The sequence below is a fragment of the Anguilla anguilla genome, chromosome 17 (assembly GCF_013347855.1).
Source record: "Anguilla anguilla isolate fAngAng1 chromosome 17, fAngAng1.pri, whole genome shotgun sequence".
Lineage (NCBI taxonomy): Eukaryota > Metazoa > Chordata > Actinopteri > Anguilliformes > Anguillidae > Anguilla > Anguilla anguilla.
Window position 1 is genome coordinate 10231596 of NC_049217.1, and position 21153 is coordinate 10252748.

Sequence of the window (21153 nt, forward strand, 5' to 3'; positions counted from 1 at the left end):
CTGAGTCATCGAAAGCATTGTGTCCGTCCGCTTCCCAAATGGACGTAATTTGCGTCATTTCTGCCAATCAGAGGAGCCGCGATATTGGTTAATATCGCGTATGCGGTGGCATACCATTACCACCTTGATAAAGATTACCAAAGGTAGGCTGTGTTACATAAGACAGGTAATAAGCAGTATTGTATGCTCAAAATGTAAAATGATTGTTATTTTATAATGATGGAACTACTCACAGAAAGGTTTTTTAACAAGTAATAATTTACCAGATAATGTCAATCTCATTACAGACTGTAGCTGGCTCAATAATTTTATCCTCAGCACAAACTACTGAAAACAGAGGTGCCAGTACTGTTGACACCTATCTTTTTTGGGAAATAAAAAGATTGCTTGTTTAAAAAAGACCTTCCTCTGAGCAATTGTATTGGAGAGAATTTCCTATATTGTGCTGTCTTTTTTGGCCACTGTAACTGTTTCTACGCGGCCATAAGAATAAATCAAGTGAGGAATGTGCATTTGTTTTTGTGTGTATGTGAAAGTGTGTGTGTGTGTGTGTGTGTATTTGAGTGTGTTTGTGCATGTGTATGTGCAAGTGTGTGTGTTTTATGTGTGTGTGCTCACGTGTCTGCAAGTGTGTGTGTGTGTGGTTGCGCTTTATGCACGCGTGTATTTGTGTGTCTGCACGCTCGGTTTCAGTTGCACACACCCTTGCTGAATGGCGGTAATGCGATAAGCTGCATAATGGTCCATTGTCGCTCAAAAATACAGGTCAAATGCGCTACTTAACATCTTTCCCCTCTCGCGTTGTGTGTTGTGTTTTCGAGACACTTGAAATCTTTGCACTGATGACTTCCGCGTGTTCGCCAGAGCGGAGTGGACTGCAATAAAAAACGTGAAAGAGCCATTCGAAACGATAAGCGTGGAATCGAGCCGCGACACAGATTTAATATCGATGGCGGTTTGCGTTTCACCCTCATTTCGCCCGGCCTGTAGATAAGATTCCGGTCAGCGGCGTACCCAAATTCAGGTAGAAGTTCAGGGTTAGGGTTAGGGTTCCTTTTTCTGCCTCGCTTAGCAGCGGTTTCGCTGTACTATGAAGAAGAAGAAGAAGAAGAAGAAGAAGAAGAAGAAGAAGAAGAAGAAGAAGAAGAAGAAGAAGAAGAAGAAGAAGAAGAAGAAGAAGAAGAAGAAGAAGAAGAAGAAGAAGAAGAAGAAGAAGAAGAAGAAGAAGAAGAAGAAGAAGAAGAAGAAGAAGAAGAAGAAGAAGAAGAAGAAGAAGAAGAAGAAGGTGTTTGCTGGTCTTTAATTACCCTGCAGAATGAGCGGTGATCTAAGGAACGTGTGCGAGCGAGGCGGGATTGATTCTAAAGTGTGCGATTGAAATGCAGCGGTTGAGGCAGTCAGTGGGGTGCAGTTAATTATGGTTATGGCGGCGCACAGTGGGTAAATAGAGAGGGAGAGAGTGCCATTCCTCACGGGGCCCGGCCGGCGTGGCGGGCGGGCCGACGGGCGGGCCGACGGGCGAGCGGCTCGGCGCTTAATAACCTCGGCGCCGTCGCCGCGCGTCGCCTGGGCGCATAAACCTCCTTCATTTAAATGTAAATATTTCCCATTTCGCTTCCCGCGCTCCGGGCGCCGTCCGCCACGCCACGCCCCGCCTCCGCGGGTCCCCCCCCCCCCCCCCCCTGCGGGGGCCCACGGTGCGGCGGGGAGGGAGCGCAGGCTCAGCGGCAGGCCCTCAAGTCGAGCGCTTTCGCCGTAGCGGCGCTCGTCCGCGCTCGGCCTGCCTTCCCCACTCCATCGCTCCCCGAGTGCAGCGCCCTCCGTTCCCCAGAGCAGGGCCGGGATTGGGAAAGGCACCTCCGTTCCCCAGAGCAGGGCCGGGATTGGGAAAGGCACAGGGGGGATATGGTGAATCCGGTTGCGCAGTTTAGCGCCTCTAAAGGAAAGCAGGACTTCACCACTTCCCTCTGGCGATTGGGAACGGTACCAGCGTTTGAGGTTCCTCACCTGAACACAGCATGCTGTGAACACCATCATTAAAACCGAAGAACGTAAATAATGTTAAATTGGAATCGCTCGCGTTCTCTCAGGTATAAACAATATATCACCCGCCCCTCCTGTGAACAGTCACTGTGAATTGGCATTGAAACCGCCAGCCAGTCATTTCCTGTGAATCACCGGTGTCGTATTCCAGGTTTCGAAATGGCCAAACCAAAACACGTCTCCTGGTATGGAAGCGCTCTTGGCGCAGAACTCTGTCAGTGACGGAGCCCGCTCTGTGTAATCGGGGTGCGGTACCGCACGCGGCTCTGTCTAAATCCCCCCGTCTCTGGAGGCTCATCACCGTGCTGATGAGCGCTGGGCCATCCTCCCATTTTTTAAATCACATTTTTTTTTAAAATAAAAAATCACCTTACGTTCACGACTGGCCGAAAGCTTCATTTCTTCTGTTGCAGGGGGAGAGAGAGAGAGAGAGAGAGAGAGAGAGAGAGAGAGAGAGAGATTAATGTTCTGAATAACGTTAGCAAAGCCGTTTGTAGAACGCTGGGGTGTGTTCTTTCTTTTATTTAATTAATAACTTATTTGTTTGTTTATTGAAAGGGATTTCATTTCGTCCTAGCCGTTGATGGCAGCATGCTTGGCTCAACCTAGCTTCGCCCCCCCACGCCCCCGCTATGGTACAGCCTGGCGATACCCAGAGCATCGCAGCCTTGATTACACTTTAGTGGCGAGAGAGGGAGAGAGAGAGAGAGAGAGAGAGAGGGAAATAGAGAGAGGGAGAGAGAGAGAGCGAGGGAGAGAGAGGGAAAGTGAGAAATGTCCTGAGATGTCCCAGGCTCCTCTGCTGCGTGAGTTCTTTGTCAGCTGCTTTTACTCTCCCCAGGGACTGGAGGGAATGAAGAGAACCGGTCCCTTTCCCCCAGCTGTGTCCATACCTCCGCTTCCCCGAGTGTGGCTGGCTCCTCTCCTCCCCTCCCAGCACAAAACTGCCAGTCACTTCAGTTTTACCTGATGTGCCCCTCAAAATGTGGACATGCTAAATAAGACTTCTTATAAAATTTAATTCATCAGTTGTATGTATACAAATACAAATTTGAGTTTTGGGAATTCCCCAGTACAATGCCTGCTCCATGCAGTTTAGTGCTTGATGAGAAGTAGTAGTAGTGTTGTATGTAGATGTTATTTGGATAACATTTTGCTCCAGTCTGTGTCCTATTTCTTACTTAGATTAGAAATTTTTGTGTGATTCGGAATATCCATTCATTTTACTGTGGACCATCTCTTGCAGTGTCCTCTGTTTGTTTGCGTGTGAGATCACGTTTAGGAGAAGCAGTAGTGGGGTACTGTTTCTCCTTAAGAAGGCAGTAGTGCCCTCTTCAGGTATCAGACCCTCCAGCCTCCTGGTTTCAGGGCTGGCTCCCTGGCCACTGCTCCATTCTGGCCCTTACGTCATGCTAAAACCAGAGATAGTTCATCACCAGCAAGATCCTCTGCACTCCGCATCCCGTCCTGTCACAGATAAGAAGTTCCCATCGTTTCTCACTGTAAAGACTCCCGGCGAGAGCCGCGCTCCGTGCTAATTAATGAGCAGGCCCCGCCACCCTTGGGAGAGTTTCAGTTGTGAATGATAGGGTGTTACAGTTGTGCGCACATACGCGCACGCAGCCAAGGTTATTAAAATCGCAACGTTAAGAGTCCTACTGCCTTCCCGAAAATGAACATTCCTTAGCACCTGTCTCAGCTGAAACTCTGTGTGCTCCAGGATGTGCAGCCATTAAGCTTTCGTGCGTAAAGGGCTCTGAAAACAACTTCCTGCTTACAGCTTGTGTTACAGCTGATATAGTGCCTCGGCAGATGACAGGGCCATGCAGAACTCGTATAAAACACACCTCAGGGAAGTGTGAGGGCACGATGGGAGGGATACGTAATAATATCAGGGTCGTATCGTCCGATTGTAGCAAAAAACGAATTCATCACATCTGTCCAAATTATGCCAAGATATAAGCAATATGATGACTGAAGATGCACGCGCCAGAGACATGAGCTGTTAGACCCACCACTGATGCTGTAAATTAAATGAAAATGCCATGTTCAGAAAGTGGCTGACACACACACACAAACGCCCATACGCACACACACACACACACACACACACACGCCCATACGCACACACACACACACACACACACACACACACAAACGCCCATACGCACACACACACACACACACACACACACACGCCCATACGCACACACACACACACACACACACACACACACACAAACGCCCATACCCACACACACACACACACACACACACACAAACGCCCATACGCACACACACACACACACACACACAAACGCCCATACGCACACACACACACACACACACACACACAAACGCCCATACGCACACACACACACACACACACACACACACACACACAAACGCCCATACGCACACACACACACACACACACACACACACAAACGCCCATACGCGCACACACACACACACACACACACACACACACAAACGCCCATACGCACACACACACACACACACACACACACACACACACACACACACACACACACAAACGCCCATACGCACACACACACACACACACACACACACACACACACACACACACACACAAACGCCCATACGCACACAAGCCCACAACCCGCTCAGTGAGTAAATACATCTGCCAGGGCCACTCTTCATTATTAATATAACCTGAAATGGGTTGAAAGCGTTGGAGTGAAAAGCACCTGGCTGTAGTGCAGTCCGTGTAACAGGTGCAGTGTTGGATTTGACTTGTGTGAACATCAGGGGAAAGCGTATTATATTGCAGTGAGTTGTTTTTCTCGTGTGTAGCTCCCACCCCAGCTGAACCCGTCTCATTGCCCATCAGTGGACCTCAGTACACCGTCTCAGGGCTGTTACTCTTGTACAAACATAAAGGGCACCTGATTGGCCACAGAAATGAACTGTTGAACCTTGCCTGTTTGACACGCGTATGGTCAGGTGTGCAAGTCGTATGCAGCCCACAAAATGAAACGAAAGCTGCTCGTTTGGGAGTATGAGAGATGAGGACAGGGATAATGAGCGCTGCCTCGTCTACCCTCTCCCTCTATCTCTTTCTCTCTTATCCCTGTTTCTATCACTCTCTCTCTCTCTCACCCCTGTTTCTATCTCTATCTCTCTCTCACCCTGTTTCTATCACTCTATCTCTCTCACCCCTGTTTCCATCTCTCTCACCCTTGTTTCTATCTCTCTATCTCTCTCGCGTCCTGTTTCTGTCCCTGTCCTTCTCTCTCTCTCTCTCTCTCTCTGTATCTCTCTCTCTCCCTCTGTCTCTCCTCTGTCCTCCCCTCTCTGTATGCGGTTACTGCAGGGGTGGTTTTAATGAGAGACTCTCTAATGAGCTGATCACTGTACCGTGCTCCAGGCCCAAACAAGGGAGAAACGGGACCGTTTTTTACTGTTCCATTTATTTATTTATTTTTTTTTATTTTTTTTAAAGCAACAACCCAGGTCCACGACCCTAAGGCCCGAAGTGCGCGTATCTGCGTGTTTATTTCTCTCTTTTTTAAACGGAAGCGTGTGATTGGAGTGTCGGGACGAGGGGGCCCTTCCCCCCCCCCATCCCGCTGGTGTTTGGAGGCCCGGTCCTGACAGTTCAATTACGGCGTGGCGCTCCACCGCCGCTGCTCAACCCGCGCGGCCCTCCTCCCGCCAATAATGGGGCGGCGGTAATGCGCGGGACGCGCCCCGGCGTTTATTTCCCAGACCTCCGCTCGGAGGCCCCGCCCCCTCCCTAATCTAACACGTCTCCCTCGCCGCCGCCGTCGCCGCGGCTACCGGCCCCTCGTTTACTCCGAGCGGCAGGCCGTCCTCTGTAATTGTTACATGTGCCCGCGGCGACCCCAGCGGTCCGGGGGGAGAGGGGGAGGAGCGCGGGGAGGGGGGAGAGGGGGAGAGACGGAGGGAGAGAAAGACAGGAGGAGCGCGGGGAGGGGGGAGAAAGGGAGAGACAGAGGGAGAGAAAGACAGGAGGAGCGCGGGGAGGAGGGAGAAAGGGAGATACAGAGGGAGAGAAAGGCAGGAGGGGGGCGGGGAGGGGAGAGAAAAGGAGAGACGGAGGAAGAGAAAGACAGGAGGGGGGCGGGGGTGGGGAAGCAAGGGAGAATGACAGAGAGAGAAGATCCAGCAGGAGGGGTAGGAGGAGAGGTAGGAAGGAAGAGAGAGAAGGTAGAACGGAGAGAGGGAGGTACTGACACATTTACGGACAGAGAGTGATAGAGAGGCAAGTACTGAAGCACATACAGACAAACAGCGATAGGGAGGCAGGTAGTGACACTTTTACAGACAGAGAGCAATGGGGAGGGAGGTACTGACACATACAGACAGCGAGCGAGCAAGAGAGAGGGAGGTTCTGACACACAGTCAGTGAGAGATGGAGAGGGTGGTACTGACACACTTACAGACAGACAGCGAGAGAGAGAGAGGGAGGTTCTGACACACAGTCAGGGAGAGATGGAGAGGGTGGTACTGACACACTTACAGACAGACAGCGAGAGAGAGGGGGCCGCTTCGTCACGGAGAGCAGTGCATTCGGTCAGTGATGAGGGGCCGCGGGGAGAGGGCCGGGCTGTGATTGGCCGGGTGGCCGTGCTGATAGGGAGGCGTCGGGGTTCGGGGGTCAGCTGGGCTGTGACTCTGGGGCCGGTCCCTGGCTGCGTAGCGGCAGGAGCTGGGAGCCGCTGCGTAACCAATCCAGGGGCGTAATGACAGATGTGTGTGTGGCTGTGTGAGAGCACCTCTCCCACGATTACGAGCACGCGCCTTTTCAGAGGGAAAGCAAAAGGCTCAGGAGTCAAGGCACCCTTAAATATTAAACTTAGACTAACGTTTGTGTCCTCGTTTATCTCCCTGTGATAACATGCCGAGAGAGAGAGAGAGAGGGAGAGAGAGAGAGAGAGAGAGAGACAGAGCGAGCGAGAGAGAGAGAGAGAGAGAGAAAGAGCATGAGAGAGAGAGAGAGAGAGCGAGCGAGCGAGCTCTGTGGCTTCTCCCTCACGTAATTTTAACCGTTAATGCAGCGCACATATAGAGCAATATTTTAAATCATCTTTAAAACTGTCAGGGGAGAAAAAATGCTTTCCAGTAACACTGGGCTAGCGAATATATTAGCGTTGCCTTGGAAACGGCAGCAAAGAAATCGTTTGATGTGTTCTCGGAGGGTTTGAACACGGCTCGGGCTGCTGTGCGCGAAGTTGCTCTCGGCTTGTGTTGCTCTCCATTTCGGCTAATTGTCTCCGATGCTCCGTAATTAACATACGTGTGACGAGGTTCTTCTGTAATGTGTGCTTATATATTTATTTTATGGTTTTATTGATGCGTTGATAAGATGAGTTCAGCCCCCCTCCCGATCGAGGTAGAAGCCGGGGGGGGGGGGGGTGAGAGTCTCAGCGAGGTGTGGGAGAACAGGGTCTGGATGGTGATTAGAAGGGAAGCACAGTCCCCCTGTGCAGTCTCCTTCTCTCTCTCTCTTTCTATCTCTGTCCTCTCTCTCTCTGTCTCTCTCATGCTTTTTCTTTCTCACCCTCTTACTCAGTCTCTCACTTTCTCTCTCTCTCTTTCTCTGTTCCTCTCTCTCTCCCCCGGGCGTGCGGGTCAGCAGCAGTGGTAAACTGAGGTCCGCACCGCGGTCCCCAAAGCAAACAGTCCGCGTCGCGACGCAGCCGACTTGCATTCCAAATGTTTGCCGACTGTCTCCCCCCCCACCCCCAGCCCGCCCCCCCCCGCCCGCCTCCGCCCCTCGCCGAAGCCGTCCCGCTCCTCCTGCGGGGTGCCAGGGCTCTTCCGTGCCGCTGTTCGTTTTCGCCCAACGTGTCATCGTCCCTCTCTTACGGCCGCGCGCCACCGCGCTGCGGGAACAGACCCAGCGACGGCTCCCCGGCTGAGACGCCAGCGCTGAGCTTTGCGCAGGCCTCTTCCCCGCTGCACAGGCTCCCTCTCAGTCACACTTCTGCTCCTAATCTCTGTGCCGTGTCCCCTGGTAGGCGTGTCACGTTCATAATTGTGTGTTTATACTTTGAACTGGGAATCAGCGTTTCTTTTTCTCACCCAGTCCCTCTCATTCGCCGGTCTCCTCAGAATGTAGCTCCATTTTGCAAACGGCGGTGTCTCTCCGGACTGCCTTTTACGCTGCTGCTTCCCAGACTACAGATATGCTACCCAGCGATGACGTCACTGTCGGTGGCGTATTTTTCGGAGCAGAAGTATGTAAATGCAGGGCTGTAATAAGCCGATCGGATGCCCTTGGGGCAGCCCGCCAGGGTGGGTTAAACAGCGCTGTGTGCTCAGTGCTGCGCGGGGGGGCCAGACGCGCGCTGAAGGCTGGGGAGACGTTAAGCTCTCCGCAGACGCCGCCGGAGCTTGCCGCCTGTGACGTCACGCTCCCCGCGAGCGCCGGAGTGTTCTGGAACAAGCGCGGTGATTGCGGTTTGTGGGCTCGCCCGGGCCGTTTCCGCGACGCCTCTTCGCTTCTGTGGTCCTAATTGCACAGAGCCACCCGGGCGCCCGTTTGGACTACGGAAAGCTCGCTACTTAACTCGCAGCAGTCATTAACGGTACAACATTTCCCAGCATCCATTGCGCCCCCTGGATTTCCTTTTTTACTGTAGCCTTTGAAGACCCCCTCCACTCAAAAACATGTTTTTTTTATGGTTAACTCCTGTAGGAAGCGTGACTTTCTCTATACAGTTTCTTGTGCACAACTTGTCACCAGAGTGCCTTACACTGTAGATGAAGAGCTTCACCGTGCTTCCCCGAAATCTGTGTTGGAAACGAGTCCGCTACGCGAAGATATGTAAATTACAAGAGAGCGATGTGGTAAACTGAAATCTTAGCACCCAGAAAGCTGACTAATTAGTGACATTGTTGTGACAGTTGGTGTGTTGAGCATGGCAGACTGTGTAGTTTTAGGATAAAATCCCAAGGTAGGAACTTCGTTCCACTTGTTACCAAAGGAGCCTATTCTAAAACAAAAATGGGTTGAATTTGTTTATAAATATTGCATGGATATACCTGGCAGTATGTGTTTTTAGCACACATTTTACAGACGACTGCTGAAGAAACCTTATGCAGAAGTCGATGGGTTTCTGATTTTGAATCCAGATGCCCTGCCTGCTATATATCCCCAGATCACAGCAGCAAGTGTTGCCAATTTGCATATTCATAGATTCTGGCATTCTCAATGAGGGTGAAAATGTAGAGCCATTTTCAGTAGTTTATTGAACATTTTTGGTGGAAAAACCGTATTAAACATATTAAAAATTATTACTCAATATAGAATATTTTTTTAAGTTTTAAAATACATCTGGAGGGGTAATTTAAAGCATCTTGTAGGTCAACCAAATCTACCTAGATTTTGCAGACTACATTTCCCAGAAGGCCCTTTATCCCTGGGATCCTTCACTTCCCCCACCAGCCCCTTCCTATAACATCTGTTTGGCCGGTGGATAACGCCCGAGTAAATCAAGAGGGAAATAAAATAAAAAAGTCGTCTTTGTAGCCTCGGAAATTACCTCCGCCAAGGACCCCCCGCAGAGCGCTCCTCTGCGTCTTAGCGGGGGGTTAGAGGGGAAAGGAGGTGGAAGAGGAGCGAGAGGAGAAAAAAAAGCGCAGCCGTCGTTCTCGAACGCTTTTAGAGAACAGCGTCGAATGAGTGATGTGGAAGTTGATAGATGAAATCCCTTCCCAGATTACCCCCGCTGCAAAGCCCCCAGGATTCCGCCGCCCCAATTCTACATTTAATTTACGTCTCTCTCCATACGTGCCGTTCCGGGCCAGTGGCCCAACGCCGCCGAACGCGTCCGCGGGGATTTCAGCCATTAGCCAACAATCTGGACATAGCATGAGGAGGAAGCCGGCGTCGCCCTGTGCGGTGCTCTCACGCGGCATCAGAGCCGCTTTGTTTAAAGGGCCACCGCGGGGCTGAGCTCAGAGAACAAAAGAGCAATTACTGGACCATTTCCATTTCAAACCCCTGCCTCTCGTTTTCACATTAAACATATTTAAATTTAAAATGTAAGAATTCCAAAGAAAAAAAAAAAGTGTCAAGAAAGAAGTTTGCATTGCAAGATGAACCCCCCGGAAGAGGGTGTAATTGAATGTTCCGAGCACTCGCAGGGCAAATCGGATCAAATGACATCTATTACTGTCTGGTATATCCAACAAAAGCCTTGGGTTTCATTTTAACGTCATTAATAACCCTCAGAACTTTCCAGAAGGGTCGTATCAAAAGGAAGACGGGTGTAGTATTTGCTATAGGGAAAAGAACGGATTTGATCATCGCTGAGATCGTTAATGGTGTAAATGGCGGGGAAATTTGTTTAACAATGGGAGCAAACAGAGCAAAAGTTGATTTGAGGCTTCTCAGCCATCCTGTCAATTAGCAACTCTGCCCGAACGTTTCTAAACTTTCATATGAAAGCTGAATAACAGCAAGCGAAACGAATGGAATTAGGGTTGCTAATCTGTTTAGCAAACAGGCACAATCTTCTGCATTATTAGAATCCATTTGAAGCATCAACTCATGATGACTTGTCATTTAATTTAGAGACTTTGATTATGAGCGATGTGACAGATTTAGTGGTGAGACAGTTTCTAAGTGACATTCTCTCCTGGCAACATGCTTCATGCTGGCATCCCTGTCACTAATGGTAACCAACCAAAGGAGGGAAGATGAAACAGTGCTGAATGCACTTCCTGTTCTTCATCAGATTATCTGTAACATTACCATAATGTGAAGGAAGATGTTTTTTAAAAAAAAGTCAACTTATTGACATAGAACTGTCTTTAGATTAATCCTGTATGTTTCTACATGTTGTAATATACAGTATCTAAGGAACCACATTTCTGCTGTGAATCTAGGTGTCTTAATAGCTTAACATAAACCAGAGGTGGAGAACCCCATTTCTGTATGGCCAGTGTGTATGCAGGTTTTTGTTTCCTGCAGTTACCGTGGCTCAGTTAGCGAATTAACTTAGATACACCCTATGCCAGTTCACTCGTAGGTTTGATCACTGCAAAATCCTCTATATAGGGACACAATAACAGTCTACATTTTTTGTTCATGTGCTTATCGGAAAATCTGAAATAGCTAAAACGTCAGATCAAGCAAATCACCGGGCTAATTTAATCCTTAAGGTTCAGATGGAAATTCACAGACAATTCAACAGACGTCCTTGGCCCCCCCTTATGTGATCTACGCACATTTAAAGAAATATATACAGTATATTTAAAATTTGAAACGTATGTATTTACGTTTTTTGTTGTAGAATATAAAGATATGTTCTGTGTTCTCTTATGTTGTGGTGGAGATAGTGGTAGTGGTGTATGTGCAGCTCCATATGGGAGTGACATAAGTGGCTATGAGCTGTGAGTGGCTATGAGCGAGACCTTCTGTCCATCAGTGTTTCGAATTGCCATGTGTCCCGGGCCTTCCCCCTCCCTTCCAACCACCCCATAAGCCATCTGTGTCTGATTCACAGTGTACCTGTACACCCCCTCCCCCTCCACCACCCCTACCACCAAAAACAGGAAGTATATATATCTGTTAAGTAAATAAACCACACCTCTCGGTCTCAGACTCTCTTCAAAAACAGCGGTCGTGACATAATATCCAGCATATCCCACAACACAACATCTGCTGGGAAAATGTCTGCCTTTTTTCTTTCTTTTTTAAACTTTTTTTCTTCTTCTTTTATACCTTTTTTTTTTCTCTCCCTGGCTGCTATTTCTGGGCAGTAAAAATAGCACGGCAAGCGTGTGCTTTCCTCGTCCTGGCGCTCACAGCTATCTGTGGATCTTCTGATAAAATATAGCCCGAGATGTCTGAGGGGGATGGGGAGGATTTTGGGCACAACTTCAAAGCCGGAGCTGGTTTCACTTAAAAAGCAATGACTGATAAAAAAAAGGAAATAAAGAGCTGACATATTAAAACATTCTGCTGAGCGCTAGATGCAGTGCAGGCCACGACCGCGAGGGTAAATTACACGATTCCAATATCAAAATTTGGCACGCGGATTAAATGTGTTCTGCCAGCCTATTCTTTTTTTTTTTTTCTTTTTTTTCTCCGACTACAGAAATAAAAGCCGGTCTGCTCCACGTTCGGTGCTGCTGCAGACGCCGCATTTTTAGTTGTTTTTTTTTTTTTCTCGCGCACTTATCCCCGTGAACAGGCGAGGAGCGTTCCCTGCGTGTGGCTGGAAGCTTCTGGAAGAGCATGTGGCGCCCGCCTCATGAAAAGGCCTGCGAAAGCCATCTGTCTCTTCTGCAAGGATGTGCTGCCTAAGCCAGGGGTTCCTGAGCTCTCCGATTAGCGGGGGACCCTGTCAGACTTCTCCTTTTGAGGCTAACGTATTTCCACATTGCATAAATTACACATTTTAAGACGTTCACATGAAATGAACTTAAGAATCCTGTATAATGCTAAATGTATTTGTGTGTGTGTGTGTGTGTCTGTGTACGCGCACATGTGTATGAGCGAGTCTTGTGTTTGTGTGTGTGTACGTGCCTGCCTGCATATGTGTGTGTGTGTGTGTGTGCATGTACGTTTGTGTGTGCACGTGTGCGTGCGTGTGTGCGTGTGCGTGTGTGTGTGTGCGTGTGTGCGTGTGCGTGTGTGCGTGTGTGTGCGTGTGTGTGCATGTGTGTGTGCGTGTGTGTGTGCGTGTGTGTGTGTGTGTGTGCGTGTTGAGAGAATAACAGTGTGTAGGCTCAGAGTGGTGTTGATGGTGGCTGTCTCCTTGATTTAAGACTGCCAGGAGCAGCCATTGCACTGGGACACCTCTAATGCTCCCAACACTGTCTGCAAACAGTAACCCTCCGTGGAACAACATGGCCCTCACTAAATCACTCTCTCAACCTTATGAAGAGGGTCATCTGCCATTACTTGAAAAGTAATGGAAAAACCCTTTAGTCAAAAGCTGTAAATTAGGCTGTACTGCACAAAATCAAGCTAATTCAACTGCTGTGTGATCTATTTACAGCGGCCTCCATGGTCTGCGTATGTGTACTTGTATGATATAATGGCCAAAGAAGCCAGAGTAAATAGACTATGCACTGGTTGCGTGTGTGTGTTTGTGTTTGCATACACACACACACATATACTTGAGAATATACTTGAGACTCTGTTGTTTAATGTTTTTTGAAACCTATGATGAATGGATTCATTCAGTGATAAAAAAAAATGATACCTTTTCACAGTGTGCTGAAATCCTTTGTCGTTAACCTGTGTGAGATGAGAAGAAAATTTATAAGGTCATTTTCTCTCAAATTAATATTGTTATTGTCAGAAACAGAGGGTTGTTGTCTGTGCCCTCTCCTAAATACCTTTTTTTTTTTTAAATCCTGAAGTTTATAAGGGAGTTTAAAAAGTGATGGATTTTTAATGTGTCAGGCTCCTCCTAAGGGCTATGAGAACATAGTACACTTTGTCCAGAGCTTAGAAACGGTGTTGTACACCAGTAACGCAGACAACTCTGCAGTACTACAGAGTTCACTAGAGTTTGGCAGTTGTTGAGAAGAGTGGTGAAACTAATATGGCCGCAGGTGTAATTATAATGGGATACTACTGTATTTCCTTCTGTTTTCAAAAATGAGTCTTCCGTCTGTAAGGACTGAGCTGAGAGGTTTGTGGAAATTAACTACACACACTCTTGTGCGGTATATGTGTGTGTGTGTGTGTGTGCGGAACAGGCGGTTGGTGGGGAGAATATTGTCCTTTAATTAGATTGGTTACCCAGACTTCATTGCAGCCGTATGAAAGAACGGAGCCAGACATACCACTGTGGAAGATCCAGAGCGTTAGAGTGTAGACTCTCCAGCGTCTCTCACCTCGTACAGAGAGCAGGAGATCTGGCGGCCCACATTGCCAGGTCACCTGGAGGACCTGCCCTCTGTGCACACAGATTAGGACTCAGACAGGCCATGACTGGGAAACACACTGGATTTATGAGGTCACCCGTAATGGAGAGCGCGAGGCAGGCTGGGTGACATCTGCAGCAGAGAGAGGGCAGACACATGGAGGAAGCTGCACTCGAGGACCCGGCAAAGTCATATTTTTCTTCTGTTTAAAGGATTCGTTAGCTCCGCAAATCATTTCTAAACACAAGTGCTGCAGCTCCGTTGTGGACCACTCAAGTTCACTTCTGATTGGTTGCCCAATAAATGGCCCCACCACTGATTGGTTGAAGTGTGTATTGCTGTGTTAGTTCTGCAAAAACACGTGGCCTCCAAATGGCCAATACATGAAAAACTGAAAAAATGGGCTTGGCATCATAGCATTTTTTGTTTCTTTCTTTATTTTTAATATAGCTATTTAAAATGTGATTCTGATTGAAGTGTGTTTAAAGGGAGCAGTAATGCCTGTGGGTATTCATAAGGCCTTTTGGGTGGTGTGCCCAGTCGGACCCAGCAGTGACACTGTTGCCATGACAGCCCTGTGGTCTGGATTGGGATCATGGCCGTCCCTGTGTCCACTGCGGTCACGCTTCGACTGTGACTCATGCCAGTGATGTTGAGCCTATAGGAGCACCGCCCGCCCGCCCGCCTGCACCTTCCAGCGTTTTGCATTTCACTGGTTCTGCAGTACTCCTCCATCTGGAAGAACTTATCTTCAGTGCGTTTCAATGGATCTTAGAGAAGTAGCAGGGTATTGCTTTCCAACAACTGCTTTTTCAACATTTTAACATTTTTTAGATCTTTGCCTTAAATCTAAATGGCATGTTGGATTTATAGGCCTAAATGTGTGTGTGTGTGTGTGTGTTTTTCCAGGCGAAAGTTTGTTGGGGACTGTGAGTCAGACAGTCTCAGCCGGCTGAACGTGGCAAACTTAAAAGAGCGGATTTTTATGTGCAGTGGAATTGAAAGGAGATTTGTTCCACTCTAGCTGTGGGAGTGGAGGGTACAGGCCCATGATCTGGAAACACATCTCCACACATCCCTCCCCCTCCTCCTCCTCCTCTTCCTCCTGTTTGTCTGCACGGGCCGGAGCTCAGTGGAACGCTACAGTGGCCAGGGTCTGATGGTTCTGACACCCTATCAATGTGCATATCTGGCGTCTGCGCTTCTGAGCTTGTCCAAGTGCTGAATGACAAGCCCTACTCATGCAGCCTTACATTCCGCTTTTAGAAAATGAAGGGTTTTCTCCTTCCGAGTTTTCTTTTCGTGATGTGAATTTCATTTTTTTCCCCCCCATTGTATCGATTTGAGGAGGAGTGAATGGTGCGTGTTCGTTATCAGCAATCTCCTTTGTGCTTTCGGTAAAACTGAAATATCGCTTGACTGAAAGGGAAAGTTTTTCCACTGAGAAACGCTTGGTGTATTGTGGAAAGCGATGCACTATTTATAGGGAAGTGAATGTAAAACCGCTGCTTCTCGTGGTCACATACTGAAGTTGGAGATGAAACGGCGATCCCCATGAGCACGGTTGGGTCTATAATCAGGACACAGAATCCTGTGCAATAATCAGGGCGTGGATTGCGCCACCCAGGCACTGCATAGAAAAGGCCGTCCCTCAAAACTGGGCAGGAGGAGTCTTGTGCGGGAAGCCCCGGAGAGGCCAGCAGTCACAGAGGGAGCCGCAGAGTTCAGTGGCTGAACACTGGGGCAAAGGTGGCCTGTATGGGAGGGTGGTGAGACAGAAGCCTACTCAAACAGGACCGTCTCAAAACACGTCTGGAGTCTTCCGGAAAACACGAGTGACCAGCTAAGCTGTGTGAAAATCATTTGTGGTCGCATGAGGCCAAAATTCAAAGCGCCAAAATTGAAAGTGTGTAGGGCACAACGCACACTGCACTGCCCTGCCCGTGGGGGGGTGCTTTTCGTCAGCAGAGACTTGGCTTCTTTTTTAAATGGAAGGAAAATTCAGTAAGAGAAACCTGCTTCAGTCTGCTAAAGAAACTGAAGCATGGGAGACTTAGCCTTTCAGCTGGACACTGATGCCAAGCAGAAGGCCGAAGCAGCAGTGAAGTGGCTCAATAACAAAATGGTGAATATTCTACAACGGCCCAGTCAAAGTCCTGATCTCAATCCCAATGAGAATCTGTGGCACTCTTTGAAAATTACAGTCTGCAAGTGTCATCCAACCAACCTGAACAACCTGGAGCAAATCTGCCACAAAGAATGGGCTCAAACCATAATGCAAAGCTGATAGATACTTACCCCAAAAGACTTAAAGCTGTTATTGTAACAAAAGGTGAACCTACTAAATATTGATGTGTGGGGTTCGATTACTTATGCAAGCAGCATATTTCATTTTCTTTAAATGACAAGTTCACAATATAAAATACAGATTGAAAAAAATATGTCTATCATTTGTAATACAGAAAAATTTGATACATTCCAAGGGGTCTGAATTTGTAAAAACTGTATATAACAAGTAAATATATATATGTAGATACTTGACACAAATCACGCAAATAAAGAAATAATCAATGACCCTGAATTATTCAAATCTATGACCATGAGAACCCGAATTGATTGTTTGGATCGATATTCAAATGCTTGTCAATTAACAAAACAAATGATGCTTTGCTTTGCTTCTCATTAACATTCCTGAAGGAGGGCTATGAGCTGTGCATAAAATAACTGCTAATTCATTGATATTATTCATTTTCCTGTCTGGAACTGCGAGGGAATGCAGGTCCTTTCTGCAGTGAGTCATTATTTACACAGATCCAGATACTGGTACAGTGCTCCGGGCGTATTTCATCATTGCTGCCATAGAATATTCATATGGAAATGCATATGAATGCGCATTTCTGAATAGGAAATGCATTTATATGGAAATGTCTGTTCTCTTGAGCCCTCTGCCGTATATGTAGATAGTAGGCGCAGTATATCGAGTAAATTGAAGATATGTTTATTAAAGATATATATTTTGGTAATTGAAGAAGAGTGTGACAAATGGTGGTGACAATTCATTAATTAATTAATTTACTCGTTCATGTTCAAGTCATGGCTAAGTCAGAGGAGCAGGAAATAAACAAACAGGCCACACACTATAGCCTCTGTCCTCAGAGATTCTGGTGGCTCATCCTGTTCCAGTGTGTGGTTGTGTTCCACAGTCTGGTACCCAATCCTGTTCCAGTGCTGGCATTGGTCAGACGCCCAGCAGAGCGGCACGTGATTGGCTGTAGTGTCACTCGCGGAGGGAGAGAATTCAGTCAGTGTAATGTCCGTGTCCCATTACACACCAGCGCCCTCCTCTGGTTAGTCAAGCGCCCAGTCTGCCTGCACGAGGTGCTCATGCCTATATGAGTCTGTCCAAAGCCTGCGTCTGCTGTGCTCTCCTGCTGTGCTCTCCCAAATAGAGACAAGTTTCACCTCTTAGTGTGACCACTCAAAACATGTACTCCATATATGGGTAAAATGGGTCAAATGTTGGAGGGATAACCTTGCAGAGAGATGTGGTTTCCATCCAGACTGCTTAGGCATTGCTGCCCGCACACACATTGTGAGTTGACACAGAAATGCTGCTTAGTTTCACCTCAGCCCCTTAATGGGATGCTTAATGAGTTAAAAGCAGCCCAGTAATTAGCCTCACCTTACCTGTCTTTATGGAGAGATACAGTGCCGCATGATTTCCGGTTGCGTTGAGTTTTTGGATGTAGAGTTCCGCGCGCTCGACTAACACGGTAGCGACAGACAGGGTTAACAGCGAAGATGATGGTTTTTAAGTTTTTCAGTTTTTTTTGTTGTAATATTGTGAAGGTGTTGGAAATGCCGCTGGGATGGAGCCCCTCTCTGGCGTGGGGAGCCGCTCTTGAGCGGTTTTTGTGCGGGTGGCTGGTGCGCGAGCCTGTCCCTGGCAGGCCTCTGTTGCGTAACTGTTCCGCAGCATCCCACGGCGAGCCGGAGACCAGCGTTCCCGCGTGGGAGAGCGAGTTTGGGAACGGCGGGGACGCCGCTCGCCCGCCCGCACGCTCGCTCGCTCGCCCGGCTCTGTCCTCGGCTGACGCCATCGACCGTCGCCGGCTTGGACGCGTCTCGGTGTCCGTGACGACGCCCCGGCCCAATCCGGATCGAGCGCTCCGTGCTTGCGATGCGCTCGCGGGAGCCTCGCCGTCGACGAAGCCGCTTCCGGGCGCACCTTCCCGCCGCTCCTCCCCCTCACATGACCCCGGCATAAAGATAAACTCTTTTAAAGAACAACGAGAGTGCGAGCTGTTTGGCTGCCAGAGACTGGGAGACAGCACTGAGGCCACGCTTTTACAGGCAGGATTTCTCTCTAACAGACACCCAGAGTGCTTCTGTGCGAAAATGAAACCCAGGGAAAGTCTTATGGTTGGATACCGTAGGTAACGGTAACCGTTTAGTATTCGCTCAGTAAACAGAGCACCAGTGCTCCATCTGTGCTGTTATACAGCAAAGGGCTGCCACAAAGAACTTTCCAGAAAATACTGGGGACTATTTCATGATTTTGAGCTTTGTGATTTTCACGTGAGTCAAAAGTCAATTAGGGATTCTGTGATCAACTTCAAAGTAGATATCATTACTGCAGGGCTGCCAGTGAAATTTCCGGGCTTGTGACATAATTATATTGTTATTTTATTCCTGGGCCCGGGACAGTAATGTTTGCCACAAGTTCCCAGACATTGCTGTTCCTGATGCAGCTTACTCTGGAGAGTGTGTTGAATTGTGTGTGTGTGTGTGCGTGCGTGTGTGGTGTGTGTGCGTGTGTGTGCGTGTGTGTGTGCATGGTGTGTGTGTGTGTGTGCGTGTGTGGTGTGTGTGGAGAGTGTGCTGTAGAGAGAGCCCCAGGGCCTGCATTAACACGCTTCCTCCTGCAGTCTGTAACACAGCTGGCAGAAAGGTGTAAACGTGCTCCTGCAGAGACGGAGAGGGGAGAGCGGAGGCGAAACGCAGCCGCTCCTCCTCCCCTGCGGAGAGGACAGGGCCGGGCCCGGCAGGAGGCGTCAGCGGGCTGAGCGTTTGGGCCGGGGCGTAGCTTTGATCCTCACCCAGCAGACACCAGCGCGGCATTCCTCCATCAGTCACTATCAAAACACGTCCGCGGTCCCTCTCAGGTGTTTTAATCCTGCTCTGAACCTCTGAACGTATTTCACGGGCCGCACGTGTTTTTTATTTTAGCGCCGCTGCTACGACCGATACCAGACGGGGGAGTTTTTTTTTTTTTTCTTCCACGAATCGTCCCGAATTTCCTTCGGCGCGCCCCGGCTCCTCTCCGGATTAGTCGGGCATACGGATACATTCGCCACGTCCCTTCGTAAACGCCGCCGCTAAGCAGTTTACAAACAGGGATTAGCCGTCCGTGCCCCGCCAGAGTCTTCGGATCCCTTCTGTCGGCTGGAGCGCGCCGCGCGAACCGGCGCCGTTGCTCAGAATGGGAGTTAGCGGAAACGCGGCCTTGCGTAAGTGCCATTCGGGCTCTGGAGATAAGGGGTTTCTGTGACGCGCCGGCCGGGCATCGTTAGCGCCGCGGACTCCTGTCTGTTTGTTCACGGCGGCGCGCGAGTTATAATCACGGGCGACGAGCGAGAGACTAGCGGCGCCCGCGAAACTCGAGGAAGCGCGTCGGCTCAGCCGTCGGCCCGGCTAGCGCGTTCGTTGCGACGCTAAACCACGTGTGTGTGTGTGTGTGTGTGTGTGTGTGTGTGTGTGTGTCGAGCGCCCTTCCTTTATTGGATCCGCGGGCAGTTGGGTACTCTGAACTTAGGCAGAGGGGATGTAAACTAGCGTATGTGGCCTGCTGTACGCGCAGGAATACCGTGTGGGCGTGACTCGACACACTCTGCGCATACGTGAGGGTGTGCTCAGGACTGCAACTCTACACCCTGCCATCCAGAGAGAGAGAGAGAGGGAGAGAGGGAGAAAGAGAGTGAGAGAATGGAAACATTGGAAAGAGAAAGCGAGAGAGAGATAGAAAGAATGCAGCTGGAAGTAGGCTGGTGGAAGAGAGAACTAAAACGAGGGGAAACGACCAAAAAGAAAGAAAAAGAAAATAGTGGAGCAGAGGAAGAGAGAGGGAGGGAGCGAGGGAAAGCGTAAGGGGGAGAAAGAGAGACGGAGAAAGCAGAGGCAGCACAAAGTTGGGACGGGGAGAGTGGGAGGTCTGCGCATGCATTAGCTCCCTCCTCATTCAGCCCTCCTTCGTCTTTCACTCCCTCCCTCCCACACACACACGCGCGCACACACACACACACACACACGCACACACTCGGGGAGCAGCAGCGAGAGAGCGCACGCCCTCATCCATAATTGATGCTCGCTCTGGGCAGATGCTGCCGGGCCTGGGACTAAAACAGCTGCTTGGTTTATGGAGGAAAAAGAGAGCAAGATGGTGGAGCAGGTATTTTACTCTCTCTCTCTTTCTCTCTTTCTTTCCCTTCTTTATTACTAAGCGTATGGCTCATCATTTTTTAACCCCCCCCCCGTCTCTCTTTCTGTCTCTAATATGGGTTAAGAGAGTGGAAGAAAGCCTTGCATTTGTTTCTGAAGTTAGAGAAAGAGGAACCCTTTTCTTATTTTTCTTCTTATTTTCTTTCTTTCATTTCTTCCAGCTGTGTCACTGCCCGTTAGTTTTCTTCTCTCTCTCTCTCTTTCTTTCTTCCTTTCTATTGCTTTCATTCTCTTACTCTCTCACTCTGTCTCTCTCTCCCTCCTTTCTCGGCTGTTTGTCTTGAGATGCTGGCTACGTGTCAGGGGCAGACATGACCCTCAGCTGCTGAAACTTTGAACTGGAGTAGAGCCACAGTCAACTGTGAGAGAGAGAGAGAGAGAGAGAGAGAGAGAGAGAGAGAGAGAGAGAGAGAGAGAGAGAGAGAGAGAGAGAGAGTGAGAATGGCAGAGAGAGAGCGAGAGAGAGAGAGAGTGAGAATGGCAGAGAGAGAGAGAGAGAGAGAGAGAGAGTGAGAATGGCAGAGAGAGAGAGAGAGAGAGAGAGAGTGAGAATGGCAGAGAGAGAGAGAGAGAGTGAGAGAGAGTGAGAATGGCAGAGAGAGAGAGAGAGAGAGAGAGAGTGAGAATGGCAGGGAGAGAGAGAGAGAGTGAGAATGGCAGAGAGAGAGGAGCACTTCCTTCAGAGTCATTGCCTTTACCTTCTTAACATTG

The 21153-nt window shown here is 49.0% G+C and overlaps 1 protein-coding gene across 15 annotated transcripts in view; it reads left to right on the forward strand.

Annotated features, from left to right (window-relative positions):
- The window catches only part of rbfox1 (RNA binding fox-1 homolog 1), a 403255-nt gene that overhangs the window by 313525 nt on the left and 68577 nt on the right, over positions 1–21153 (forward strand). Inside the window, exon 1 of one of the 15 annotated variants that reach the window (XM_035398372.1) lies at positions 20249–20392. The exons of the other annotated variants lie outside the window; for them this stretch is intronic. Coding sequence (XP_035254263.1) covers positions 20360–20392 — 33 coding nt within the window. The 5' untranslated portion in view covers positions 20249–20359. Of the gene's footprint in view, positions 1–20248; positions 20393–21153 lie in introns of those variants that run through there. 15 annotated transcript variants of the gene reach the window in all.